The sequence below is a fragment of the Mustela lutreola genome, chromosome 10 (genome assembly GCF_030435805.1).
Source record: "Mustela lutreola isolate mMusLut2 chromosome 10, mMusLut2.pri, whole genome shotgun sequence".
Taxonomy (NCBI): domain Eukaryota; kingdom Metazoa; phylum Chordata; class Mammalia; order Carnivora; family Mustelidae; genus Mustela; species Mustela lutreola.
The window spans coordinates 80,619,756-80,644,689 of NC_081299.1; the positions used below are offsets into that span (position 1 = coordinate 80,619,756).

Here is a 24,934-nt window from a genome sequence, read left to right on the forward strand (position 1 = left end):
GCTTGTGCTCTCTCTCTCTCTCTCTCTGTCAAATAAATAAATAAAATCCTTTAAAAAATTAAAACAAAAGCAAGTAAGCTATCTTATTTCCTTTTTTTAACCTTATCCTGCTGCCTCTGGAGAGTTGCTGAAACTTCTTCCCAACGCTAATTCCTCCTCAGCTGTATCTGTTTTCCTATATTTATCCACGTTATTGATACATAGCATCAATGAACATTCATTGCAATTTTTGATGCTTCATATTTCTCTTTGTTTTAGTTTCATGATTCATACACTGGTGTTGGCAAGGAACCACCCTGAAAGTGCCTGCTTGAGTACCTGGGTTCAACTCACAGTTCTAGAGCTTACTAGCATGCTTACTAGCATACGCCGTCACTGCTTCGCTGGGCCTCAGTTTCCCTCATTGTTTCGCAGATAACAGTGACTTCTGCCTAATCGATTATTGAACAAAGCTTGTGAAGCCCTTAGAAGAGAAACCGGCACCTGGTAAGTGCCATTTACCGTTAGCTACCTATGACCGTTCCCCACCCGCGGGGAAGGACTTGCAGAGACTTTCTACTTCTTACTCTCTGCAGTGGCCGACCCGTTCATTCGGATCGTGGCCGGCCCGGGTCTGCGCTTGGGTCGGGAAACGGGCGGAACACCCCCGCAGGTGCCACCGCCCAGGTGGTGGAGGCCTAAGGCCGTAGAAAAAGGCTGCACTCCCGCGAACAGGTGACTGACCTGGGCGGGGCCAGAGCCGCTCAGGTGGCGCCCGGGGTCAAGGCCGTGGCTGTGTAAGGCGGACGCGAGGCGGCGCTGCGTCTCTTCCGGCCGCTGGGCCTCCCGGCCCCGAGCTCCCTCGCCGCGGGCGCTCCGTCGGCTCCCAGTCCCCCGCCCGGCCCCGGAGCGTAGGATGCAGTGCCCCGGCGCCCAGTACCTGGTGAGCGACCTCCCCGCGCCCCGGGGCAACGGGGCTTCCCGGGAGTGGGGTGGGGGGAGGCCCCACGGGAGGCCTGGGGTCCTGGGGGCAGGTTCGGGCGACCTCCTTGCACGATTCCGCCTTCCCCAATTCTGGCGGATACAGCCCGCGCCCCGGCGCCGCCGAGTCCTGGGGACACCTGGCGGGAAGGACCCCACTCAGCGGCTGGGGCGGAGGCGAGGGAGAGGCTGGCTGCGGAGCACAAACTTGGGGCCGCCTGCAGGGGCACCTCCAGGTAGGGCTTGGCGGGCGGCTGGGGACTTCAGGTCCGCTCCGCACAGAGGGGGTGTTTCAAAGTCTCTGTTGAAAACTTCAGGGGGCCACGTTAAAAAATAAATAAAAGGAAAAGAGAGGAATAAGGAAAAGAAAGAAAAGTTACTTTGAACAGTCTTCAGTACGTTTGGCTGCAGGTTGGGACCCATAGGATTATTGATCGCCCTTCCTCAAGCTCACCCCCCCGCCCCGCTTTTTTTTTTTTTTTTCTTTTGTCTGGAAGGCTTCTGCAGAGAGAACCCCCCGGCAAAGAGAGTGGAGACCTCAGCTTTATAGGAAATGCACAGATACGACATGGCTATTCCTGTTCTTTCTCTTCTGGACTGGTTTGGTGAGTATGGATGCCCAGTAGGGAAGGGAGCACAGCCTGTGCCCTGAAATGACTGGGCCCAAACAGCAGTCGCCTTCCTGGTGCCTTCCCCGGGGAAGCCCAGGTCTCCAGGTGGTACCAGGTTAAGATCCGTGCTGCAGTGAGAGACAACTGCCCTTACCACCGAAGAAACATCAGTCCTGGGGAATTCCTGTCAGGTGACTGGCTAAGTTGGACAGTCTGTCTTACAGCATCAGGCCACATACTAATGGGAGCCTCCATTAGGAAATGAGAATCACCTTTTAGGATTGTTATTTATATGCTAGTGTGTGGTCCCCTATCTGAGCTCACTGCGTGCCAGTTCTTTCACCATCCCAACCCTCCAAACGAAGTAGTTGGCACCTGTTTGCCATTCTTCTGATACAGAAAATTCCAGGGTGAGCCTATAGATAAATGGCTCTCACTTTAGCTGAGCACGGTGTACACACGCTCGGTCTGTTGTGTTTAGCAGTTAACGGGGAAAGGAGCCTTTGATATAAACTCGAGTTAGATAGGTAATGATTTTTTCCCCATTCTAATTCCAGTTAAATAGGATTGCTGGTAGACCTTATCAGGTTGTGCCATTTTAGTCCTGGGAGGGTCTCTTGGCAGCTAAATCTTGGTGCTTTGATAACTTCCTTTAGAGTTATAGGTCACAGCGGGAGGAGTCCCACTCAGCTTCTGGAAAGACCAGGTTCTTGAGATGATCCATTCTGGATTGGGGCACACTGTTAGCCGTATGGTTAATGATTAATGTACAAAGCAGCATTACAGCTACCCTGTAGTAATTACTTTTGTTGCAAAGATTTCCATTTGAATAGACCCTGCTATACCATGTTTGGTTCTCTTTCCAAGTTCCTCTTTCTTTCAAAAGGCATTTTCATTTGTTGACTTTACCTACTGGTTTCTCTTGAAGGCAGGGTTACTGGTACCATGGAAGGTTGGGTCTTAAAGGTGTGACTGAGTGCTGTGGTTTGTCAAGTTACGGCCCTCCAGGCCCTCCTGTAGGAGCCAGGAGAGTGTGTTCCTGCACTGCATCCTCCTCAGCTTCCCTGCAGATGCTGCTGTTCCTCCAGGCCCCAAGTGTACAAAGGCAGCAAGCGCCTGTCCTGCAGGTGCCCGGCAGCCTTGACCTCAGGCTGTTCATGTTACTCAGTGGTCTTCCCTACCCCCTCCAGGGTTCAAACCTAGGACATCAGTACCAAACTCTCAGCCTAATAAGCCATCTGGGGAAAGGATTCATAGATGGCCTATCACAAAGCCTGAAGAATTAGGAACCATCCCAGAGGTGGCACAGAGCTGGAAACTGCTTTCAAATAACTTATCGTTTGCACAATAGAAAGCCTTAAATATGCCCGTATTCCCTTTACTGTATTGCATTTGGATAATAATGAGAACCCTTCAAGCCAACTGGCCATTCCCATCTTCTGCAACATTTTTTAACCACGGATGCTTAAACCAGGGCAAGGCGTGTTTTTCTGTCTCTGCTGTTAGGCTTCCTGGTTTTCTGACGCACTGATCGGTAGCAAGGTGCATGCTAGATGGGGTGATTGATGGTGCTGCCCCAAGTTAGGACAAAGGAGGTTTGGGGTGGGGGGTCAGAATTACAGCCAAGTGCAGTCTGCTGCGAAGACAAAGGGTGCCGGCCTTTGTTTATATTTGCGTAAGACACAGAACAGAATGTCTCAAATTCTGGATCATGTCTGCCTCTACTTACCTCTGCAGTGTTCTCCCCCATCTGCCCTCTCCCGTTCCTTTTAAAGACTCCATTTTCTGGATCTTTCACGGCACCTTGACCGTGACCTCGGTCGCCTCACCATACCTGGTATCCATCTGCTCCTGCTTTATCACCCATCGTATGGAACTGTAATTGTGCGTTGGGAATTAGAACAGAGGGATGGTTTAAAGTAGTAGTAGTAGTAAGGCAGGGACTCGGTGTGAACCAGTCCTTCCCACTGTAAAATAAAACAAAGCTTCCAGTCCTCCCACCAGCTTCCCAGGGGAGATACTAACTACAGACTGTTGATAAGAGGAGACTACCCCTTCCTTATTAGCTCTCCGGTGAGCCTGGCAGCAGCCCCGCTTCCCTTTCCTTCAAGTCCAGACCTAGTCAGGATCCTCCCACACTCCAGAGAGCGGAGGAGGCAAGAGAAGTAGCTTGGGGCTGGGTCAGCAGCAGCCCACACCCCCTCTAAATACCGGGTGGGGGAGCTGTCCACCAGCAAAGGTGATGCTCTCTTGTCCTAAAATCTGACCTGGAGCTGAGGAGGTGCTGGGGAGGGCCGGGGACAGAGAGCCTGCCCATCTTCTGGGCTGAGTTTCCTGAAAGCAGGCGCTCGATTTTGTTCATCTTTGTGGCCACCTGGCGACAGTCTCTGGCACAGGCTGGGCACTTCAAGACTGTTACTTTGATTTCTACATTAGTAGCGAATGATGAGTATCTGCGACATACTTGACTTTGGGACAACGCACCTTTGGGCCATGGGGTGTCATTACTGTACTTTATTGAGTGGTGTAGCATATCCACACTCCAGGAATGATTATGTCGGGACTGAATTACTAAATGCTCTTCTGTGCATTGTCAGCTGGGAAGCTTACCACACTAAGAGGGCATTCTGGAAGATACACAGGCTTAGTGAAGGTATACAGTGCGATGGCTGAGTGGAAATTTCAGATATTCCATATTAATGATGAAATTGGATACTACTGACTGTAGGTTGCAGGATGTTGTTGTCCAGAATTCCTGAGATCCTTTCTTTTGTGTATCTTAAGCACTTATCCCCAAACACCATTTTCTCCCTTGCTATGGGCAGTATTTGATAGGCGTCTGCTGTGTTGCCTCTGTCCCCTGAGGGTCCGAGTCCCCTAAATAGAAGCCAAAAGAAGAAGAGCAGAAAGGGTGGGGGAGGTGAGGAGAAGGGAGGGAGGGAAAAATGAAGACAGGAATGAGGGAAGGAAACTCGGGTAAAGGGAAGGGAGGAGGAAGGAGAGAGGGATGGAAGGAAGCTCTGGGGAGGAAGTAGTGCCCCAGGAACCCTTAGATAAAGCAAGAACCTGAGGGGGTGTTGAGTTACCCTGTTGAGGTTAGACCCACAAGAAAAAATGACAGACTCTTCGAAAAGACGGTAGGATGTGTGAGAACATGGAGAACAATCTGTTCAGCCCTTAAGTACGTTCTCCCTACATAACCTATTAAAACAGGTGTGAGAGTAACAGCGTCCTGACTGGGGTTGCTGAGGTTGTCGCTGAAGGAGAGTACCCGGTGATGCTGGGGAGCTTGGCTTTCTCCCTGGCTGCACTCTGTATCAGCACCCTCGGGGATGGGGGGTGACTCCAGGGAGCGGGGTGGAGGGTGGGGGTGAGGCGCAAGTCTTCAGCGCATGGGCCAGGCTCTCACGTGCCCCTTGGGTTTTGCCAGATGTTCATCACGGGCTACTCGGTGGCGGCGGGCGCCACAGGAAGACTTCTCTTTGGCTCTGACAGCTTTGGCAACGTGTGTGGCCAGAAGAACTCCCCAGTGGAAGGGGCTCCTCTTTCAGGGCAGGACATGACCCTAAAAAAGTAAGTGTTTCAGTCAGTCCCCAACCTAGAGGGGCTGTACTATATTTCAGAACTCTATCAGTGAGCCATTTGGAGCCTAGAAGCTAGTTCTCCTTTTAAAACTGTCAGCCTGTCTCATAAAAAGGGAGGCGTGTGTGTGGTTGGAAAGGCACAGGTCTTAGAGTCAGCCAGTCCAGAGTTCAGATTCAGCCTGTGCTACTTTTCAGCTATGTGGCCTGGGGCAGAGTACTTAACCTCTCTGAGCCAAGTTGTCATCTTTTCAACTGGTTATTCTACCTACCTCACAAGGATCCACTGAGATACCGCATGAGCTAAGGCTTTATGTTAGCTGCTGCTGTTGTCCGTAATGGATCAGATTCATGTCCCGTTATATGATACCAGTCATGCTCCACCCACAGTATTTTATCTCAGTGGAAATCCCTGAATCCCAGCTGGGACTTCCGGGGAATGTGTCCCAGTACCTCCCCTGTCTACACTCTCAACTACGGCACTATGGTGTCAGCACACCCTCCATCTCTGACACAGAAACAGAAAGAAGAAAAGAGAGACAGAAATCCCCGGAGAGACAAAAATCCCCAGCCATGATGTTTCTAAGAGGAGGACTGCCTTGTCATAATTTTTGAGACTTGATCAAGAGCACCTCCTAGGAGAGAAAATTTATGGATCAAAATAGGTCCTGGGTGGCGCAGTTGTTAAGCATCCGCCTTCCACCCAGGACATGATCCCAGGGTCCTGGGATTGAGCCCTGCATTGGGCTCTCTGCTCAGTGGGAAGCCTGTTTGTCCCTCTCCCACTCCCCCTGCTTATGTTCCCTCTCACTGTGTCTCTGTCAAATAAATAAATAAACTCTTTAAAAATAAGGAAATAAATAGGCCCTGAATATACATTTGAAATCACCAAATGCAAATCTCAGACCAGGCCTCTTCTACCCCTGAATGTTGCTGCTGAATAGAGGAGCTTTGCCCTGCGGGGCATGGACTGCTGTCTGGCGTTTCCTCCTGCACCTGTGGGTCACTTACAGAAAAGAAGGAAGGGGTTACCCGTGGACCCGTGCATGCTGAGAAATGGTCAGTTCCTCTTGGAATTGTAAAGTATGTATTTTATTCTCTGTAGCCAACAGTTAGAAGTAATGAGGCATCCCATCAACAGATGAATGAATAAACCTCATGCTGTGTATATATATACACACATACACACCATATATATATATATATATATATATATATATATATATATAAAATGAGATATTATTCAGCCTTAAAAAGGAAGGAAATTCTGACACAGGCTACAACATGAGTAAATCTTGAGGCTATTATGCTAAGTGAAATAAGTTGCACAAAGAAAAATATTTTATGATTTCCTTCTCTGAAGTAACTAGAGTAGTCACATTCCCAGAGACAAAGCAGGATGGCACTTGCCAGGGGCGGGGGGCTTACTGCTTACTGGGTACAGAGTTTGGGTTGTGCAAGGTGAACAGCGTCCCATGGGGAGTGGCTGATGGGCACACAGCAGGGAGAATGTACTTACGGGCACTGCACGCTACACCTAAAATGGTTGAGACGGTAACATTTGATGAGTTTTTTACCACAATTTTTAAAAAACTAAGTAAAGTGTGTATGTATCATAAATCCAGGAGATCTGCACCCCCATTCCAAGTCCCTGCCCTCGAGGACGGCCTACTGAGCAGCCTCTGGGGCTCTTATGCTGTTCCCCCAATCTCCACAGCTGTGAGAGGTGCTGGGCATGGTCTGGGGCTACCACTGCTCACCTGGCTCACGACCCCACTAATGGCCACAACTGGCCTTGCTCTCATCCCCGAACTACCCAAGCTGGAGTGGGAAGGGTCTCATGAGCTTCCTCGTTCTCAAGCTGGGAAGCAGAGGGAGGGGCAGGCTATTAATTCACAGCCTCAGCTCTTCCCTTGTCCTTCTCACTTGCCTGAGTTCAGCTGTTTCTCTGAAGGACACTCAGGTGCAAATATGTCCTCCGTGGGCTTCACTGAGTAGTTTCTGCACTGGCCTGATGTCGCGTCCCCTGGGAGATTTAATCAGTCCCTTTGCTTCCTCATTGACTTCCTCAGGTCATCCCTTAGTGTTCTCTCCCAGGAGAGACACTGGAGCCTGGTTCCTACCCTGCACATCTCCATAGATGACCCCAGTAGGTGTAATACACAGTAAATGAAGCATTTGGTTATAAACGTTTGCCTATGTTATTCCCACATTTAATAACATATGGATATTTTTAAGGCGCATAATTAAACCTGATGAGAGGAAATGCTCTAATAGTCTTCTGTTTCCTCTGTTGCATAGACACGTGTTCTTTATGAACTCCTGCCACTTGGAAGTCAAGGACGTGAGGCTCAGCTCCACTGTCCTCTGCGTGGCCAGCTGTCCTGGAGAGCAGCTTGATACCCTGGAAGAGGTCCAGCTGTTTGCAGACAACAATGGTGGGCACTGCGGGATGGGGCGCACTCTTCCCCCTCAGGCTGGGAACCACAGCGGGGTGACCACAGTGGTGCCAACCTAGAGGAGACAGCTTGCCCTGACACTGCCTTCTCTGCAAAGCTGGAAATTGTCCTTCCTTGGGGCTGCTGCTTCTTGCCTAGGAAAGGCCATAATTGTTTTCTCCTAGGCTTGTGCACTGTTCATTCACTGTTACCTGGAATTTATCTGAAACCCTAGCTGTTCTCTGCTCACTGCCAGGGAGTGGCTGTCCCTACTGAGCACAGTGTAGACTGACCTGTAGGCCCCAGAGGCAGGTTCAGACAGAGGTCAGAGAGCTCTATGCACATGGGCACGTCCAGTCCTAGAGAGGGGCTGCAGGCTCTGGGCTGAAACGCCAACAAGTAAGTTCTTTCATTAAAATGCTGGCCTGTGGATCCTTGCTCTAATCATGCATGTAACTGAAGTATCTGGCTCAGAGCCCACCCTTGAGATTTACGTTACAAGGATTAAACAAGCAGAGGAAAGTAGAAGAAATTCAAGGCCACCCATTGCAAGGTTTATCTGCCCATGAAATAGTGTGCCCTATTTTGAAAAAATTATTTGCAAGGCTAGGTTAAAAATAATCAACCTGGGCAATAAATCAGTTTCAGAAACCTTCAAATGATTTTCGTGCCAATCCTATCAACTTCCAGTTTTGAATCGAGATTTTGGGGGGGGGGGGGTGTGGATAGAGAGAGAACCTAATCTGACCTCCAGTTTGTATGATGTGTATGATCGTATGCTTTTTCTTTTTGTGTTTAGAACACCTGTAGACCTGTTTTCTAAATCTGAGTGATTAATTCCCTTTCCTTCCCGGTTTGGTGGAAGGTCTCTGGCTTTCCTCCTGGTTCCCCTACAAAGCTGAGCACAATGTAGGAAGACGGTGCAATGTGTTTGTCTTCTGCTTCCAGGGTCCTTCCTGTGTGTTTATAGTTTGAATTCCATCAACTACACCCAGAATCCAAATGCAGACTCACTGTGCCCCAGGCTGCCAGTTCCTCCAAGGTAAGAAGCTTCCTTTTTTCCTTCTCCATCTACAAAAGTCATGGGGTATTTGACGTGCATCTGTTGCTCTGTGGGTATGGTCAGAAACACAAAGGAGGTATCTGGTAGAGCCCACCGTCTAGAAAAGGCCAGGGAAAGGCAAGGAGGGACTCGGCAACAATGTCACGGACAGTGGATTCAGAACCAGGCCACAAGAGGAGAAAAGTCAACGATGAAGGTGCACATTGTCATACAGCACAACCCTAGAGCTATCGTGAGTTGTTACCAATGGGGTGGTTTTATCAAGTAGTTGGTATGTATTTTTTTCTCCTCCACCTAGTCATTACAAAGTAGAAGCGGTTTACTTTTGCTCTTTTATTGCTATGAAATGTTGTTAGTTTTTATAGCTCTAGATTTCTCCAAAAGGAACAGACCTACATGGGCAAGGCTGAGTGGCCGCCACACACTTCTTCCCAATGAGGACTGAAAACCGGTCCTTCTCAAGGATTCTGCTTGTGAACTCTTTCTAGCGTCAGCCATTCCTGTCCCCTAGTATAGTTCGTGGCACCCAGGAAGTACCTCATAGGTATCTAGAGAATAAAGCTACAGTGATGAAGCAGGGGTTGTTGCCATGGTAAATGGCTCCCATTTGAGCCATTGAGAAGGTATCTGGGAAAATGCCATGACTACTCGTGGCCCCTGTTAGAATGCTGAGATGTTCTGAAGGAGGACTCGGGTTTATTTTGCATTACCATTCTTTGAAAAGTTGTCCACATGTTTACGAGGAGGGAGACCTCTGTGCAGAGTCCCTGAGAAGTAATGATAATGTAAGTAGAACAAGGTATGTGCCAGCTATCTAGCACGGTATTTATCAAACTCTTGGTTGGAACCCACCGTAGGAAATGTATTCCACCACTGCCCAGTACCGTGGACATACACCTTCATATGTACTTACGAGTGTAAACAGAAATAGAAGTCTCACATGACAAGATTTCCCCTTGCTGTGTATGATGCATACTAATAATTCCAACTGATTCACTTTTTTTTAAACATTTTTTTTTTTTTTTTTTTTTTTAGAATTTATTTATTTATTTGACAGAGAGAGATCACAAGTAGGCAGAGAGGCAGTCAGAGAGAGAGAGGAGGAAGCAGGCTCCCCGCTGAGCAGAGAGCCCGATGCGGGACTCGATCCCAGGACCCTGGGATCATGACCTGAGCCGAAGGCAGTGGCTTAACCCACTGAGCCACCCAGGCGCCCCTTTCTTTTTTAAACATTTTTTTTTTTTTTTTTAGAATTTATTTATTTATTTGACAGAGAGAGATCACAAGTAGGCAGAGAGGCAGTCAGAGAGAGAGAGGAGGAAGCAGGCTCCCCGCTGAGCAGAGAGCCCGATGCCAACTGATTCACTTTTTTAAGACGAATTTTTTTCATAATCTAATGGGTTACAAGTATAGCTTAGAAAACACTGGTCTCAGAGGTACTTAAAACAAAACACAACACTCATGTAGATTCCAGATCCATAGGAGGAAAAATACAGTTGACTGTTCTCCTGGCATTCTTTTCTAAAATGAACACTTTGTGTTACATGTAACTGAAAAAGGAGAGGGTTATTTGCAGAGAGGAGTATCCATTGTATATTTCTATACCTTATTTTAAAGAATTCTGAGTTTTGTCGGCTATCATTAATGTATCTCAATGAAACATAACTAAAGCCAAAAAAATAAACTGCAGTGTTGTAGTAAGTTAAATTATTTAACACTTGGAGAGAAGGGTTTGTTTGTTTGTTTGTTTTATCCTTCTACCCTTGGACCGTCTTCCTATTTCCCCTCCTCCAGACCTTGGGCCACTACCATTCACTGCCTGCTTCTGTGAAATTGACCATTTCAGATTCCACATGTAAGTGAGGTCCTACAGGATTTGTCTTTTGAGAAGGACTCTTCTAAGGAACACAGTTTGTAACTGTGCCTGCAGAGGCAATTTAAGGAGAATGGAATTTTCTCAGGTTGCAGCTCAAGCAGAGGTGGATGAGTTCTTGCTGTGAATGGAATGGCAACTGTAATTCCATGAGAAGCTTATATCTGGATGTTGTAGATGATAATGGCAAACGTTGATTGAGGTTTGGATAGTTGTCAGGTACTTTTCGAAGCTCTTGACATGTATTCATTTATCTGGACCTCTCAAAACCACTGGGCTCTAGGCATTGTTTTCATCCCTATTTTATAGGGTGAAAACCTAGTGCGAGGACAGGGTAAGGCGGCACAAGCAGCAAGTAGAAGAGTTGGCATGCAAACCCAGACAGTGTCCATATTAGCTTCTGTAATCCAAAGCCAACAGTTAAGGCTGCATTGGTTTTGTTTTGCCTGGCAAATGGCCTCCTTGGGCTCACACCAAGGTGGGGTTGGGGGAAGGCCCATAGTCTGTATCCTAGGGTCCCCAGTTTTCTGTCATGCTTGTCCTAGGCCTTTCACCCCCAAAATGCAGACCTTTTCATGGAAAGACAAACCTGCTGATTGGCCTTTCTTGGACAGAGTCGGGGGAGAGAAATAGCCTTGAGGGCTCCATTTCCTTTCCCTACACAAGCAAGAGTTTGTTTTAAGATGGAAATGATCATATTTATCATGGAAGAGCACTGCCAAGAGAAAAACTTGAAATCATGAGAAGTGTAGCCATAGCGCCAAAGAACATTTTCTAAATACCTCTATTGACTAAACCAGTTGTTTCTTCTTCCTCAGTTGATCACGTGAGACGTAACATACCCTTTTAGACTAGTGGTTGGATATCAAGAAGGTTTGTGTCTCACAGTATGAGCTTTTAAGTGCAGTGAAAAAATAGTGCGGAAGATAACAAGCAAGTCTATCTTTTTCCCTTGGGGTTCAATATAATATTGTATTTTGAGTCTCCCTGTGTGTTTAAAATCTAAAAGGCTTGTGTTTTTCCACCCAGTAAGTTCTAGTTCTAGCCTCAAGTGTGGGTGCCCATGCATGTCACTGCATTGTTTGATCAGAGGAATTCCAACAGGTCCATCGAAATATACAGTCAGCTCTTTGAATTACTTCCTGCAGATTTGAATGGCTTCACTGGGAGGGAGAGGAAAAGCGAAGTGGGGAAGAAACCACAGTCTGTGGGCCAACTAATGAGGTGCTCAGCGGGCAACTGGTCAACTACACACCAGGGGTGACCCACATTTTTCATGCTTCTCTGTGTCATCCTCAGGACTGAGATGAGCCATTCTTTACCAGCACAGGGTTATAAAATGCCTGAAAAGCACCACCCTAACAATGTTGACAAAATTAAGGTCTAACTGGAGAATTGTGTTTGGGGAAAAACAAAATGACCTTAAATGTGTATCTGACCTTATTTTCCAGAAATACTAACTGAAACCTCAGAAAACATTTGCTCTAGCCACAATTCAGATTCACTGATGTTAAGACTGCTTCACAGTAGAAAAGAAAAAGAAATTAGAGGTTTAAAACTCAGAGCCGGAGGTAAAAATTATTACTCAGCAGGTAGTAAGAAAATTCACCAAAAAATTACAAATGATAAGAGAACTTACTTAGATGCCAGGAAACACGATTAATATACTGAAATCTGCAGCATTCATGTATTTTCAAAAAGCTTTTACCACAGTGAGAAAAAATACAGACAAAAATGAACTAGGTACTTGAGTGCCTAGAGACAAATTTAATCAGAAATACACGAGAACCATAAAAAGAATTCTGTAATAGGTTCCTCAGCTACAAGGAAAAGTTAAACAAATAGAAAAATACTATTGTTGACAGTATGACTCAACATAATAAAGATGTCATTTCTCCCTGAGTTGAGCTATAAATTTAGCATGATTCCAAATAAAACAAAAAACAGAATTTTTTCAGGAACTAGATAAGCTGATTTTAAAATTTGTAAGGAAATTAAAAAAAGAAAGCCCAAAAAAATCTGAATGAGAAAAACAGCAGAGAATAACTAGCCTAGTCCTTTCAGTTTTTAAAACATATAAAGTGTCATAACTAAGATACTGTAATGGAACTAACATGAGTTCACTCCTTGGTGAGTCACAGATAGAAACTACGGCAGGTGAGTTTTCGCAAAAAGGCAATGTTATTTGCAGCAAATAAGGAGATCATGGGGGGATGACTTCCAAAGCCCTGACTCCCAGAGCAAGGGTGGGTGGGTTCCTTTTATTTACAGTTAGGGTGAGTATTTAGAAAGGGAAGCCTTGTCCCATATGTAGAGGTGGGCATCAGGTCACACATGTGTCTTGAGGAAATATACCTGTGCATACACACATTGTATGTTATGTAAATGAGGTTCTTGCTTCTCTTTTGAAGCTTTAGTACTATAATGAGGTAAAGGTAATTGTCAGTTACTCCGTGGGTCACTCTGTGGTCCATCTGCACAGCTGTGAGATGGGGCTAAGCTCAAATTGGTCTGGGTGGTCATTATTGCTTGAGGGGCAATTTTGGTTCCCATCAAGGGATGCTATGCCCTCAGGTCTTTTGCCTGAGTTAAGAGATAAGCTGCAAAGAAGAGTTTAAGGGAAAATGTGGGACAGAGGTCATTGTGTACAAGAAGGCTAGCAATAAAGGTCACATCCTACAGTCTAGCTGGTAACTACTATTTCATGTTGGAAGGATCAGTGAAAGATACTAGATAATCCAGGAACAGACCCAAATGCTTTCAAAAATTTAGTACATGATAAAAGTGGCATCTCAAATCAGTCACAAAATGACAGGTATTTTGACATACAACATACAACAGGTAGTTTGGGCCAACTGGACTGGCATCCAGAGGAAAATGCTGGATCTATGCCTCAATCCTTAAATGAACAAGTCCAAATGGATTAAAGACTTCATTTTTTTAAACTTGTTTTTTAACCTGTACCCCTGGGGATAAAAATACATTATATGTTTATAAAAAATTTAAAAATTAATAAAAAAATAGTATATCTTTGTATTCATAGAGCTATCTCTTAATAAAAAAATAACTGCTTATTGTTCCATTAAAAAAAAAAAAAAACCTGCTTTTTAGAGGGGGGCAGGGCAGAGGGAGAGGGAAAGAGAGGACTCAAGAAAGCCACACCCCGTGGAGCCCAAATAAAGAGATCATGGGGGATAACTTCCAAAGCCCTGACCCTGAGACCATGCCCTGAGCCAAAGTCAAGAGTTGGATGTTTAATCCACTGAGCCACCCAGGCGCCCCAAAGAGATTAAAGATTTCAATGTATAAAGTGAACCGAGAAAGTACTAGAAGCCAAGGGAGAATTCTTCTATAACCTGAAAGTATGGAAGGGTTCTATCTATGACTTAAAACTCAGAAGACATAAAATTAAAAATGGGCTAATTTGGCAACATTAAAAATAAACATTTCTGCCTGACAAAACACAAGAAGCAATTACAAAAATAACATAAGCAAATATAACAGGCGAACAAGTTGCAATTCATATAAAAGGATTTCTCTAATTTATAAAACACCTTGCTAATCCAACTTTTAAAAGACCAACAATATCTCAGTATAAGAATGAGATAAAGACATGAATCGTTGCTTCCAAGATAAAGCACAGTGTTGTTTAAGCATATTAGACGAGGTGGGACTTTCCCTATGATAGGGGAGATTCTGTGTAAGAATCTAATGTTTTCACACTTCAGTGGTTAGATGACAGCACCTGCCATTGGAGAACGTGCTCTACTGGCAAAGGTGTAGGGAAATAGACACTTTCATACATTGCTGAGGTGGGGATCAATGGAAGGCCATACATCAGTATTCACCATCGATAAAGATACATACCTTTAAATCAAAACCTTCTCTACTTCTAGAAATTTAATTTTTTAAGCTCATTTATTTAATCTCTACACTCAACGTGGGGCTCAAACTCAGGACCCTCAGAGCTAGGGTCGCAGGCCCTTCCAGCAGAGCCAGCCAGGCACTTCTCTACCTCTAGGAACTTAATGTACAGGTACACGTGTACTGCCGTAAAATGACATTTGTGCAGAATTCTTCAAATTCTTCAGAATTCTGCTGTCTGTAATAGCAGAAGAGTGAGAATCTATGTGGCTGTCAGTAGCGGGCTGCTTACATAAAGTAACACTATTTAGCTGTCTATTTGATAGGAAATGAACAAGCTAGGAATAGCTGAGAATGTTCTCAGCCTGAGAAAGCGCATCCATGAGAAAACTGTAATTAATGTTATACTGGATGGTGAACTTTTGAATGCTTTCCCATCTAAGATGAGAACAAAGCTCTGACCAGTAACATTCAGCATTGTCATGGAGGTCCTATGAACTGCAAAAGAGAGGAAGGAAAAGAAACAGAAGAGAAGTGAAATCATCTTTATTTACAGATGACCTAATTGCTTATATAGAAAATCCAAAGGAATCTACAAAGTAACTACTAAGCGAATTCAGCAAAATTATGAGATAGAAGGTCAAATAGCTTTTCTAGACGCTTACAGCAATTAAGAAATCATTGTTAAAGTCTGTCTTGAGCACCATCAAAAAATACAGAATAACTGGGAATAAATTTGACAGAAGCCATGGAAAGAAGACCTTGACTGAAAACTTTAAGACCTTTCTGAAATTAAAGAACTCCAAAGTAAGTGGAGAGAGAGATTATACTCATGAATTGGAAGCTTTAATATTGTTAGGATGTCATTTCTCCCCAGATTGTCCTACAGATTCAGTGTACTGCCCCCAACATCATTTTTTAAGAAATTGACAAGCTTGTTTTAAAAAAAATACAGAAACGCTGAAGACTGAGAGTCTCACACCCAGAATTCTTGAGGAACAAAGTTAGAGGGCTCATACTGATGAAGTTCTAGAACCTAGGTGAGGTTCGTTGGGCTGAGGTCCAGAGCCGATGACCAAGAAAGAATTCTTGAGACATCTTTGGTGCAAAATGGTGGTTTATTAAAACACGGGGACAGGACCCGTGGGCAGGAAGAGCTGCTGCCCCGGGTTGTGAGGGATGGCAGGTTATGTACCCTGTGGTTGGGGGAAGGTGAGGGGAACGGAGGTTTCAATGGAGTTTTCATATGCTAAAGAGGGCCTACAAGGTGCCAGGATGTCCCAGGCCTAGCAGGATTGTGAGCTCTGCAAGTTAACTATTTGCTTATTGTTCATGGCAGTCAGGGCTGCCTGAGGGATGCTGCACATAGGACTGAGGGGGAGCGGATGGAGGGGTGGGTACAAGGCGCCAGCTTTTGCTCCCTCAGCCTCGTGCTCCCTCATCAGTACCACCTGATTTCAAAGTTACTATAACGTGACTAAAGATTAAGACCATGTGGTGTTAAGAAAGTTCAACAGAATACTTTTGAAGATGTAGCTGACTTTATTAGCCGACTCACGAATCAGACAGCGTCTACCCAACAGATAGAGGAGAGCTCTAAGAAGCTTAACAAAATGGGAGGTTTTTCTAGGAAGGGAGGTGGGATAAGAAAGTTACTAGCAGAAGGAGAGTCTTGTTCCAGGCAAGGTGGCTTTCCCTGAGGGGGAGAAGCAAAGGGTCTCATTATGCAGGTTACCTCATCCACATGGTGCCAGTTAAAAAATTCCGAGCTGCCTGGTAGGACTGCATTTCTGGGGGAGGTTGAAAGAGCCATTAGATTAGTTATTAAACCGTGGTTTGGGAACTTGCTTGAAGGGACACCATTTGGGGCCCGTGGCTCTCTTTTTAAAAATTAACCCCATTTTGATCAGACTCTTGGAGTAACTGAGAGATCAAAGTGTAAGGCCTTGGTGCCATTCGCAGGTGCTGCTCCTAAGTTCTTGCCCTTGTTCCTTTGTGCTGGACCCACACAGGTCATGCCATCTCTGGCTACCTTCTGTGATACTCACAGGTCCTGGTTTCAGACATACATTCTTTGAGTCCTTTTCTTTGTTCCTTAAACATTCCAGTCTTAGGGAGATCATTTGCTTGGTGGCCAACAGCTAGGATCACGGAAGTAAAGCTTTCCAGTGAATACAACAGCCCGGGGAGTTGATTATGATTCCTATAGACAGGATAATTCCCAGTATTTGGAGAGTACTTTAGACCTGTGGCACCAAGGCCCTGTGGAAGAAGTCACCTTTTTTAAGCCGAGTGCTTTGTTCTGTGATTTTTACATAATTGAGTTTCTGTTCCCCCAGAAGGTGTTAGCCCAGGTGCAGCATCCTGTTGGCCGAGGCAGAGACACCCTCTTGCTCAGCTAAAAGAGAATCAGGAGCTGTTCTAGCATCAAGGACAACTGTGCCCAGAAAGTCTAAGGATATTTTTTGGTCTGCTATTGTTTTAAGAGCAGATTTTGCAGTAATTTTAAGAGTTAAGGGAAAGTTTTCCATCATAGCTTCATTTATATTTGTCCCTAACCGGGGAAATAGGGACCTGCCATAAGGAATAACTCCTGAATCCTGAAACCCTCCTAGGTAGGTCAGTGTAATTCAAACTGAAAATTAAGGGGAGTCGACCAGGTAGATGTTTCATTTTATTGTAAAATGTTAGGGGCACAGTTAAATTTTCTCCTAGCCTGAAATAAAAGATTACCCCCACTTAATAATGACCAGGGAGATCCAAATGAAGGGGTTATCTTGCCAGGCCAGTGCTAGAGTAAAGGAATGGAAAAGAAGGAAAGAGAGTTTTCTGTTTAAAGTATGAAGTCTAGGGGAACCTGGGTGGCTCAGTGGGTTAAGCCTCGGCTCAGGTCCTGATCTCAGGATCCTGGGATCGAGCCCTGCATTGGGCTCTCTGCTCAACAGGGAGCCTGCTTCCCCCCTCTCTCTCTGCCTGCCTGTCTGCCTACTTGTGATCTCTGGCAAATAAATAAATAAAATCTTTAAAAAAAAAAAATCTGGTGTTTCAAATGGAAGTCCACCTTGAGGTCAGCTACATCTCTGCCTCATCAATTTGACTTCGAGGTATCCGGTGTTGTACACAGGACCAATGTCAGGGGAAGCCTTTGTTAGCTGTGAGATGTGTCCTCAAGGCTCTATGTCTTTTAATCGTATAGCTGTGTCAGTGGTCAGGAGCACTTGATAAGGTCCCTTCCCACGGGGTCAGGAGCTGGTTTTTTTTTTAACAGGGATGTTTCCAAAACACCCAGTCACCAGGTTCCAGACTGTGCCCAACAGGAGTCTTTGAACCTGGGTTCAGGGAAAGCATGTATAACCTGTTCATGGTAGGCTTTAGCATAAGGCTCTAAAGACTTAAACTTAGCTGGTCATACTGGCATGAGACAGGATCAGCAGAAAGTTGTTTTCTGAGAGAACTGCACAACATTTGCAAAGTTCTGTTAAGTTCTGTCTGATTTGCTGGGTGCAGTGGGTGCTTTGATCACTGGCAATCAGGGAAGATCTACCCCAAGTGGGAAACAGATTTTCTAATAATTTCTTTCATTTTGTGGGGGCGTCCGCCTTGCAGCAGGAAAATCTTCATCCCATCTGGGAAACACACCTACAGTAACAAGAACATACTGATAACCCATTCTTTAGAATTGCAAATTTATGAATACATTTCAAAAGTTCTAGAAGCATGTGCCTTTTGAAATTCTTCTGGATAGTGTTAACATATACAAATATCTTTTAATTTCTCTGTAATGAGAAGCTGAAAGTAGATAAACCTGTGGCTAACAACGCATTTGTTTTTTTGTTTTATTTGGAAATTACCTAAATTTAATGAATTTAATTTAACTCATCATTTAACCTAACTCAGCAAAACTTTAAGGTTTTAGGTTACCAAAAAAAAATTAGAGGAAACTATTTAAGTAGACATAAATTTTGCTGAAAAGTTCATTTATAAACTTCTATCTTGCTTACATCTATTTATTTATCCTTAATAATTATGTTAGATTACCTACAAAAACTTCATTAGGCAAAGTCAGTCATTATCCTAAGCTATTTTTTTTAATGCTCTTACAAGCATCAACATGAATTTATTAGGCTAGTGAGCTCAGATAGAATAAAAGTTTATATTTCATCTTGATGTCTATTTTCATAAAACCAGCAACCTGAAATTCACTTTCATATCAAGTATTTTTCTAGATCACATGAACTTGAAAAACATTTGGGTTTCTAGTTTCTATCTTTGTAAGAGTTTTAGAATGGCCAAACCTTACAAGTACTTGCCTTCAAGCCATGTAAGTAGAGCTCTTTTTTTTTTTTTTTTTTTTTGAGTAGAGCTCTTTTACAGATTAATTTCAGCAACACCACCTGGAGGTCTAAAATACCATATGCCTACAGCGTAGCCACAGGCGCATTTAGCCACTCACCACCACCAACAATACCCCAAAGGCAGAGAGACCAGTGATGGTGATGAAGTTCTAGAACCTAGGTGAGGTTTGGTGGGGTGAGGTCCGGAGCTGATGACTAAGAAAGAATTCTTGAGACATCTTTGGTTGCAAAATGTTGGTTTATTAAAGCATGGGGACAGGACCCGTGGGCAGAAAGAGCTGCTGCCCCGGGCATGTGAGGAGTGGCTGGTTATATACATAGGAGTTGGGTAGGTGAGGACAAAGGGGTGTTCAGAAGGGCTATTGGGGTAAAGAAGACTGTCAAGATGTTGAAGGCCTGGTTACTATCAAGCCAAGGTGGCTTTCCCTCTAATGAGGCACTAACATAATGACAATTGGGAGTCTCCTGGTGGAATGTCACATTCCTGCTATCAAGCGTCCTTGTTAGTGAGATTTAGGTTTAGAAGAAATTTAACTTTATTTACTTTTCCTTCTACCTCAGCCTCCTTCAGTTTTGTTTATGGAGGGGAGAGTGACATTAGGGCTTGAGGAACTGAGTTATGTGCCTCTGGAAATTGGGCTATTGATAAGGTAACTTCTTTGTTGTAAATCTCAAGGACATTTGTAAACCAAGGGAGACTCCTGTCTTGCAGGATTGTTATCTCTGCAAGTTAACTATTTGTTTATCTTTTAGGGTAGTCAGGGGTGCCTGAGGAATGTGACACATATTACTGACGGGATCGGGTGGAGAGGCGGTGCAAAATGCCAGCTTTTGCTTTGTCCTCAGCCAGCCTCCTGCTCCCTCATCAATGGTGCAACAAGAAAGGAATTTCTTTCAGTGAGGCTGACTCCGAGAGGGCAGTGGATTAGTGGCCCAAAGTTGGCCTCCAAAGTCCCGAAAATACTTCCTGGTTTTATATAAGGAAAATTTGGGACAGAGGTCGGTGTAGGCGCAGGTGTTCAGCCAAGGTCAAGCCAGTCACTGTTTTGGGGTCATTCATATGGGGTCTTGCAGGCTCTGGGCCATCCTTATTGCTTTGAGGGCTAGTTTCATTCCCATCTGGCATGCCTTGCCCGCAGGGTCTTTCGCCTCAGTTAAGAGATAGACTGAAAAGACCTTAATCTGTTAGAAAATACAGACTGATGTTTAAAAAAAAAAAGTAAAAAAATGAGGCAATTGAAGTCCTCCTCCATTTGACCCATGTGAACATTCAAAGACACTTCTATTTTAAAATGACCTGCCATGAAAAAGGTACAAAATTTACTAGTCTTAGAAGCTGGATCTGAGGTTGTTTTTCTGGTAGATGAAATAAGTTAAGCTGAACTGTCTAGATGACTTAAGCTTTTTAAAACGTATATTTGTGGAGAAGACACTGAAGACGTGTTATTTGTCCTTGGCAAGTCAAGTTCCAAATGATCTTTTCACCCCTTTTTTTCTTTGATAAGAATACCTCCCTGCAATCTGTACTTTAAAGAGATGGGCTGGGAAAGCCCCCCAGAACACCAGACAGGACACTGAACATGCACATTATAAAGGCACAGGAAAAAACCACAGGCGCTCCCTCGTATGACTTCTGTCCCCTTAAAGCCAGAAGGTTTACACTTACCAGGCTTTTGAGATAAACAGGGGATTGGTATAAAGGACTGGCCATCTTTGAATTGTTCCTGGAATCACACTGCTAGTCCTGTAAAGACTGGCTTTAGGAAACCAAGACAGCTGTTTTCAGCCCCTCAGAAAATGGAGTTGCCGCCTAACTGGTATCAAAGACTGACACAGCCATCCACCTGTGGGAATAGCTTTCCCTTTGGGTATATTTAGCTTGGAGGGAGAAGACCTAAAAAGAAAAAAAAAAAATCCCTCTGAGGCTCTGAGTATCAGCTTCCAGTTTTGCCCAATTTCTGATTCTAGAGTTATTAAGTCCTCTCAGATGTCTGGTCCGGTTTCAGCCAGGACAAACAGTGAATATTTGGGGCAGTATTAAACAACCTTGTAGACCTAAGAGGCATCCTCGAAGAGAGTTATGTTAAACATTGCATCGTCGCAAGATCTAGAGTCACTGTCAAAGACAGCGGAAGAAGGGACTGACAAACTGCACGTCCGAGGTGGAAAGAAAGCCAGGCCTCCTTCGTAGACACAAAAGGAGACAATCAAGAAGGAAATAGTTAGTCCCAAAACAGAAAGAATCAATAACCCATGGGTCTATATGTGGAAAGGAGGGGACAGTATGGATTTTTACCCCCCCTCTTTATAAAAACTCTGGAGGATCCCCCCAGGGCTTAAGAAGTGCTTAAGCATTTCTTGAGGACTGAGAGATACCTCAAGAGAGGATCGCCAGTACCCTGGAATGGTCTGACTTCAAAGGTCACTGTTAATAATAGTCTCTTCAGAGCAGAAAGGCAGTCCAGCCTGAGGCTCACTAAGGTGAGTCCTTGAATGAAGGAGAGAGGGTAGCAGTTAGAGTTACGGCAGTCTTAGTGTCTTGCTTTAGGTTCCTTTTCTCTTTTTTCATTAGATTTTTGTAATGAATCATCCAATGAAACTATTTTGGAATTTTGAGACCTTCTGGAGGCTTCTGCATGTCTGTTAAAACAGGTACCCCTTTCTGTTTAATTTGGGAACTCTTGCTTTCAAGTGCACTTCTTAAATGAATGATTTTGTCTGACTGGAATGTTCCCCATAATAGCCATTGCAATTCTACATGATTTTTTGGTAAAACTTTTTATCTTGCTGGACACCTGCAACTTCCAGGACTATAGTTCTTAGACATAAAATGAGCAGGCATTCAGCCCCAGAAGATGGCTTTCTCAGCTCTCTGGAAGCAAAGGGTCCCATTCCTTTTAGTTAGGCCTTTGGGTTTCTCAGAGCTAAACTCATACCTCAGAAGGACTTACTGCTGGCTTAGGGATTGTGTCTAACTGTGTGCCTCGTCATACAGAAGTATTCTTGAGCTTGGCTGGTGATCTATTGTCAATCTAATCTGATCCATGACCAAGCATCCTAATGCAAGAATCTCAGTTGGATGGCAAATGCTCTAATAGCTCTTAGATGTTCCACCCAAGCCCACCAATTTTTGCAGTGTTTGCCCTCCAAGATCCCCACTAGCAATGGCCTTTATTTACGTAAAACAAGACAGACAAACATGTACCCCAACAAACCAGTAACCAAAACATGGTACTGCAGACCGGCCAAGAGAAGGCCATGCATACCACCAGCAGTCCCCTGTGTGGACTAAACCAGCAGACTCCATTTAGGGTGACCATGGACAGGAACTGAGAAGGGATTCCAACACGGAACTGTAGACTGAACCAAGGGCTAAGGACTCGTGCTCTGTTGGAGCTTCCTGCCCATCCAGATGGACCTGTCCCCCCTGAACTGGAAAGTCAGATCAGTAGTTTGAACACGAGGAGCACAGCTGAAACTGAGAGGCTCTCACCAGTGGCCCTCAGAAATGGGGAGAAAAACCATGAATTCAGAAGGCCTTGTAGGATGCCACAGCTGTTAGCTTCAGATCCGTACACTGCCACCAAATCCGTTAAAAAACAATTCCACTGAGTCAATGGGAAGTTCTCATTGGCTTTATTTAAGGATTCATGAATCAGATGCCACCCCACCCAGCAAGTAGAGGGGAGCTCTGGGGAGCTTTACAAGTGGAAGATGTTTATAGGAAAGAAGACAGGGCAAGAAGGTTACTAGCCAAAGGAAAGGACTATTCAGGCAAGGTTGCTTTTCCTTAGGAGAAGAGCCACCATCTTGCAGATTCCCACATCTTCGTTTGAAGGATGGAGAGGGCCCATGCAGCAGGCTCATTAGCACCCATCAGAAAATTCCTCTGGCCGGTTAAGATTACATTTCTTGGGAAGGTTGAAATTATATTAGGTATTAAGCCCCAGATTGGGGACTCAGCCTAAGTGACACTATTTGGGGCCTGTGGCTTTCTTCTTAACAACAATATTGGAATGAAGATGAACAAATAGATAATTGGCTCAGAATAGAGGGCCCAGAAATAAAACTACATACACATGGTCAGTTGTTTTTTGTTTTGTTGGTTGGTTGATTGGTTGGGTTTTTTTGAGAGAGAGTGCATGCCAGAGCAGGGTGGGGAGGGACAAAGAGTGAGAGAGAGAATCTCAAGCAGGCTCCATGCTTAGCACAGTGCAGGGCTCAGTTTCTTGATCCTAAACTCAGGATCTGAACTGAGATCAAGAGTTGGACCTTTGGGGTGCCTCGTGGCTCAGTTGGTTAAGCAGCTGCCTTTGGCTCAGGTCATGATCCTGGTCCCAGGATCAAGTCCCGTATCAGGCTCCCTGCTCTGCAGGGAGTCTGCTTCTCCCTCCCCCTCTCTCATGCTCTCTCTCATTCTCTCTCTCAAATAATAGATAAAATCTTAAGAAAAAAATAGAGTTGGACACTTAACCGACTGAGCCACCCAAGCACCGCCATGGTCAAGTGATTTTTAATGAAAGTACCAAAGTAATTTCGTGGGGTTAGTCTTTTCAACACATGGTGCTGAAATAAGTGTAAAGACATAGAGAAAAAGTGACTCTTGGTGATTTTGTACCAGGACTCTTACCTCAGACCACATACAAAAAGTAATTCAAAAGGACACCTGGGTGGCTTAGTCAGTTAAATGTCTGCCTTCAGCTCAGGTCATGATCCCAGGGTCCTGGAATCGAGCCCTGCATCAGACTCCCTGCTCAGTGGGGAGTCTGCTTCTCCCTCTCCCTTTGCCTGCTGCTCCTCCTGCATGTGCTCTCTCACTCTCTGACAAAGTGTCTTTTTTTTTTTTTTTAAAGAAGTGTATAGTTCTAGAAATCAGATTAATGAGTGCCTATATGGGTTGGAGATTGATCAGAAGGAGGTTTGAGGGTACTTTCTGGGATGATCGAAATGGTCTATACCTTGAAAGGGGTGGTGGTTGCTTGAACATCTATATTTGTTAAAGGTTCCTAATTGTATGTTTAAGATTTGTACATTTCATGCTATATAAATTTTACTTCAGTAAAAATAAAAGGAATCCCTTATATTCTGATCTAGACAGAGTGGCAAGATGTTTCAGTTTTAAAAAGAAAGCAGACTGTAGAGCAGTATGCTGTATAGTACCTTTTGCATGAAAAGGAGGATATACCCTAAGTATAATTTGGGTGTTTATATACGTATAAGTGTGCGTGTGCGTGCGCGTGCGCGTGTGTGTGTGTGTGTATACCTGTTTGTGTAACTGTTAAACATAGCCTGTAGGGTATAGTCAGAAAACAACTTTATTTTTGTGGGGGTTTTCTTTTTAGTTTTTCTTTTTTTTTATTGAAGTATAACATATAATTATGTTAGTTTCAGGTAAACAGCATATTGATTCAACAGATCTATACATTACTCAGTGCTCAGCATGATAAGTGTGTACTTACCATCTATCACCAAAGTTATTCCAATATTATTGACTATATTCCCTATGCTGTACTTTTCATCTCCGTGATTTATTTATTTTATAACTGGGGTTTTTTTATACCTCTTAATCCCCTTTTATCTATTTCACTATCCCTCTACCCACCTACCTTCTGACAACCCTCAGTTTGTTTTCTGTATTTATGAATCTGTTTTTTGGGTTGTTTCTTTGTTTATTTTTTTGTTTTTGTTTTTAGATTCCACAGATAAGTGAAATCATATGGTATTTGTCTTTCTCTCACTAACTTATTTCATTTAGCATAATAACCTTCAGGTCCATCCATGTTCTCACAGATAGCAAGATGTCATTCCTTTTATTGCTGAGTAATACTCCATTGTTTAAATACACCACCTCTTCTTCATCCATTCATTGATGGACACAGGTTGCCTCCATATCTTGGCTTTTGTAATGCTGCAAGACCCTAGGGTCATATATGTACATTAGCATTTTTGTTTCTGGCCAGGGGAGGGGGGGGTTGGTAAACACCCAGTAGTGGAATTACTGGGTAATATGGGAATTTTTTTTTTAAGATTTTATTTATTTATTTGACAGAGAGAGAGAGAGATCACAAGTAGGCAGAGAGGCAGGCAGAAAGAGAGAGAGGGAGAAGCAGGCTCCCCGCTGAGCAGAGAGCCCAATGCGAGGCTCGATCCCAGGACCCTGAGATCATGACCTGAGCTGAAGGCAGAGGC

The 24,934-nt window shown here is 44.4% G+C and overlaps 1 protein-coding gene across 6 annotated transcripts in view; it reads left to right on the forward strand.

Annotated features, from left to right (window-relative positions):
• The first annotated feature begins 753 nt into the window (after positions 1-753).
• SLC44A3 (solute carrier family 44 member 3) overlaps positions 754-24,934 on the forward strand; it is a 114,916-nt gene continuing 90,735 nt past the window's right edge. For 4 of the 6 annotated variants that reach the window (XR_009345419.1, XR_009345418.1, XR_009345420.1 and 1 more), the window contains exons 1-5: positions 769-922; positions 1,458-1,565; positions 5,002-5,144; positions 7,454-7,590; positions 8,539-8,632. Coding sequence is in view for 3 of the 6 variants with exons in the window: in XM_059137743.1 (XP_058993726.1) it covers positions 896-922; positions 1,458-1,565; positions 5,002-5,144; positions 7,454-7,590; positions 8,539-8,632 (509 nt within the window). In the remaining 3 variants the exon portion in view is untranslated. Of the gene's footprint in view, positions 923-1,033; positions 1,197-1,457; positions 1,566-5,001; positions 5,145-7,453; positions 7,591-8,538; positions 8,633-24,934 lie in introns of those variants that run through there. The other 2 variants (XM_059137745.1, XM_059137744.1) reach the window with 2 other exon arrangements.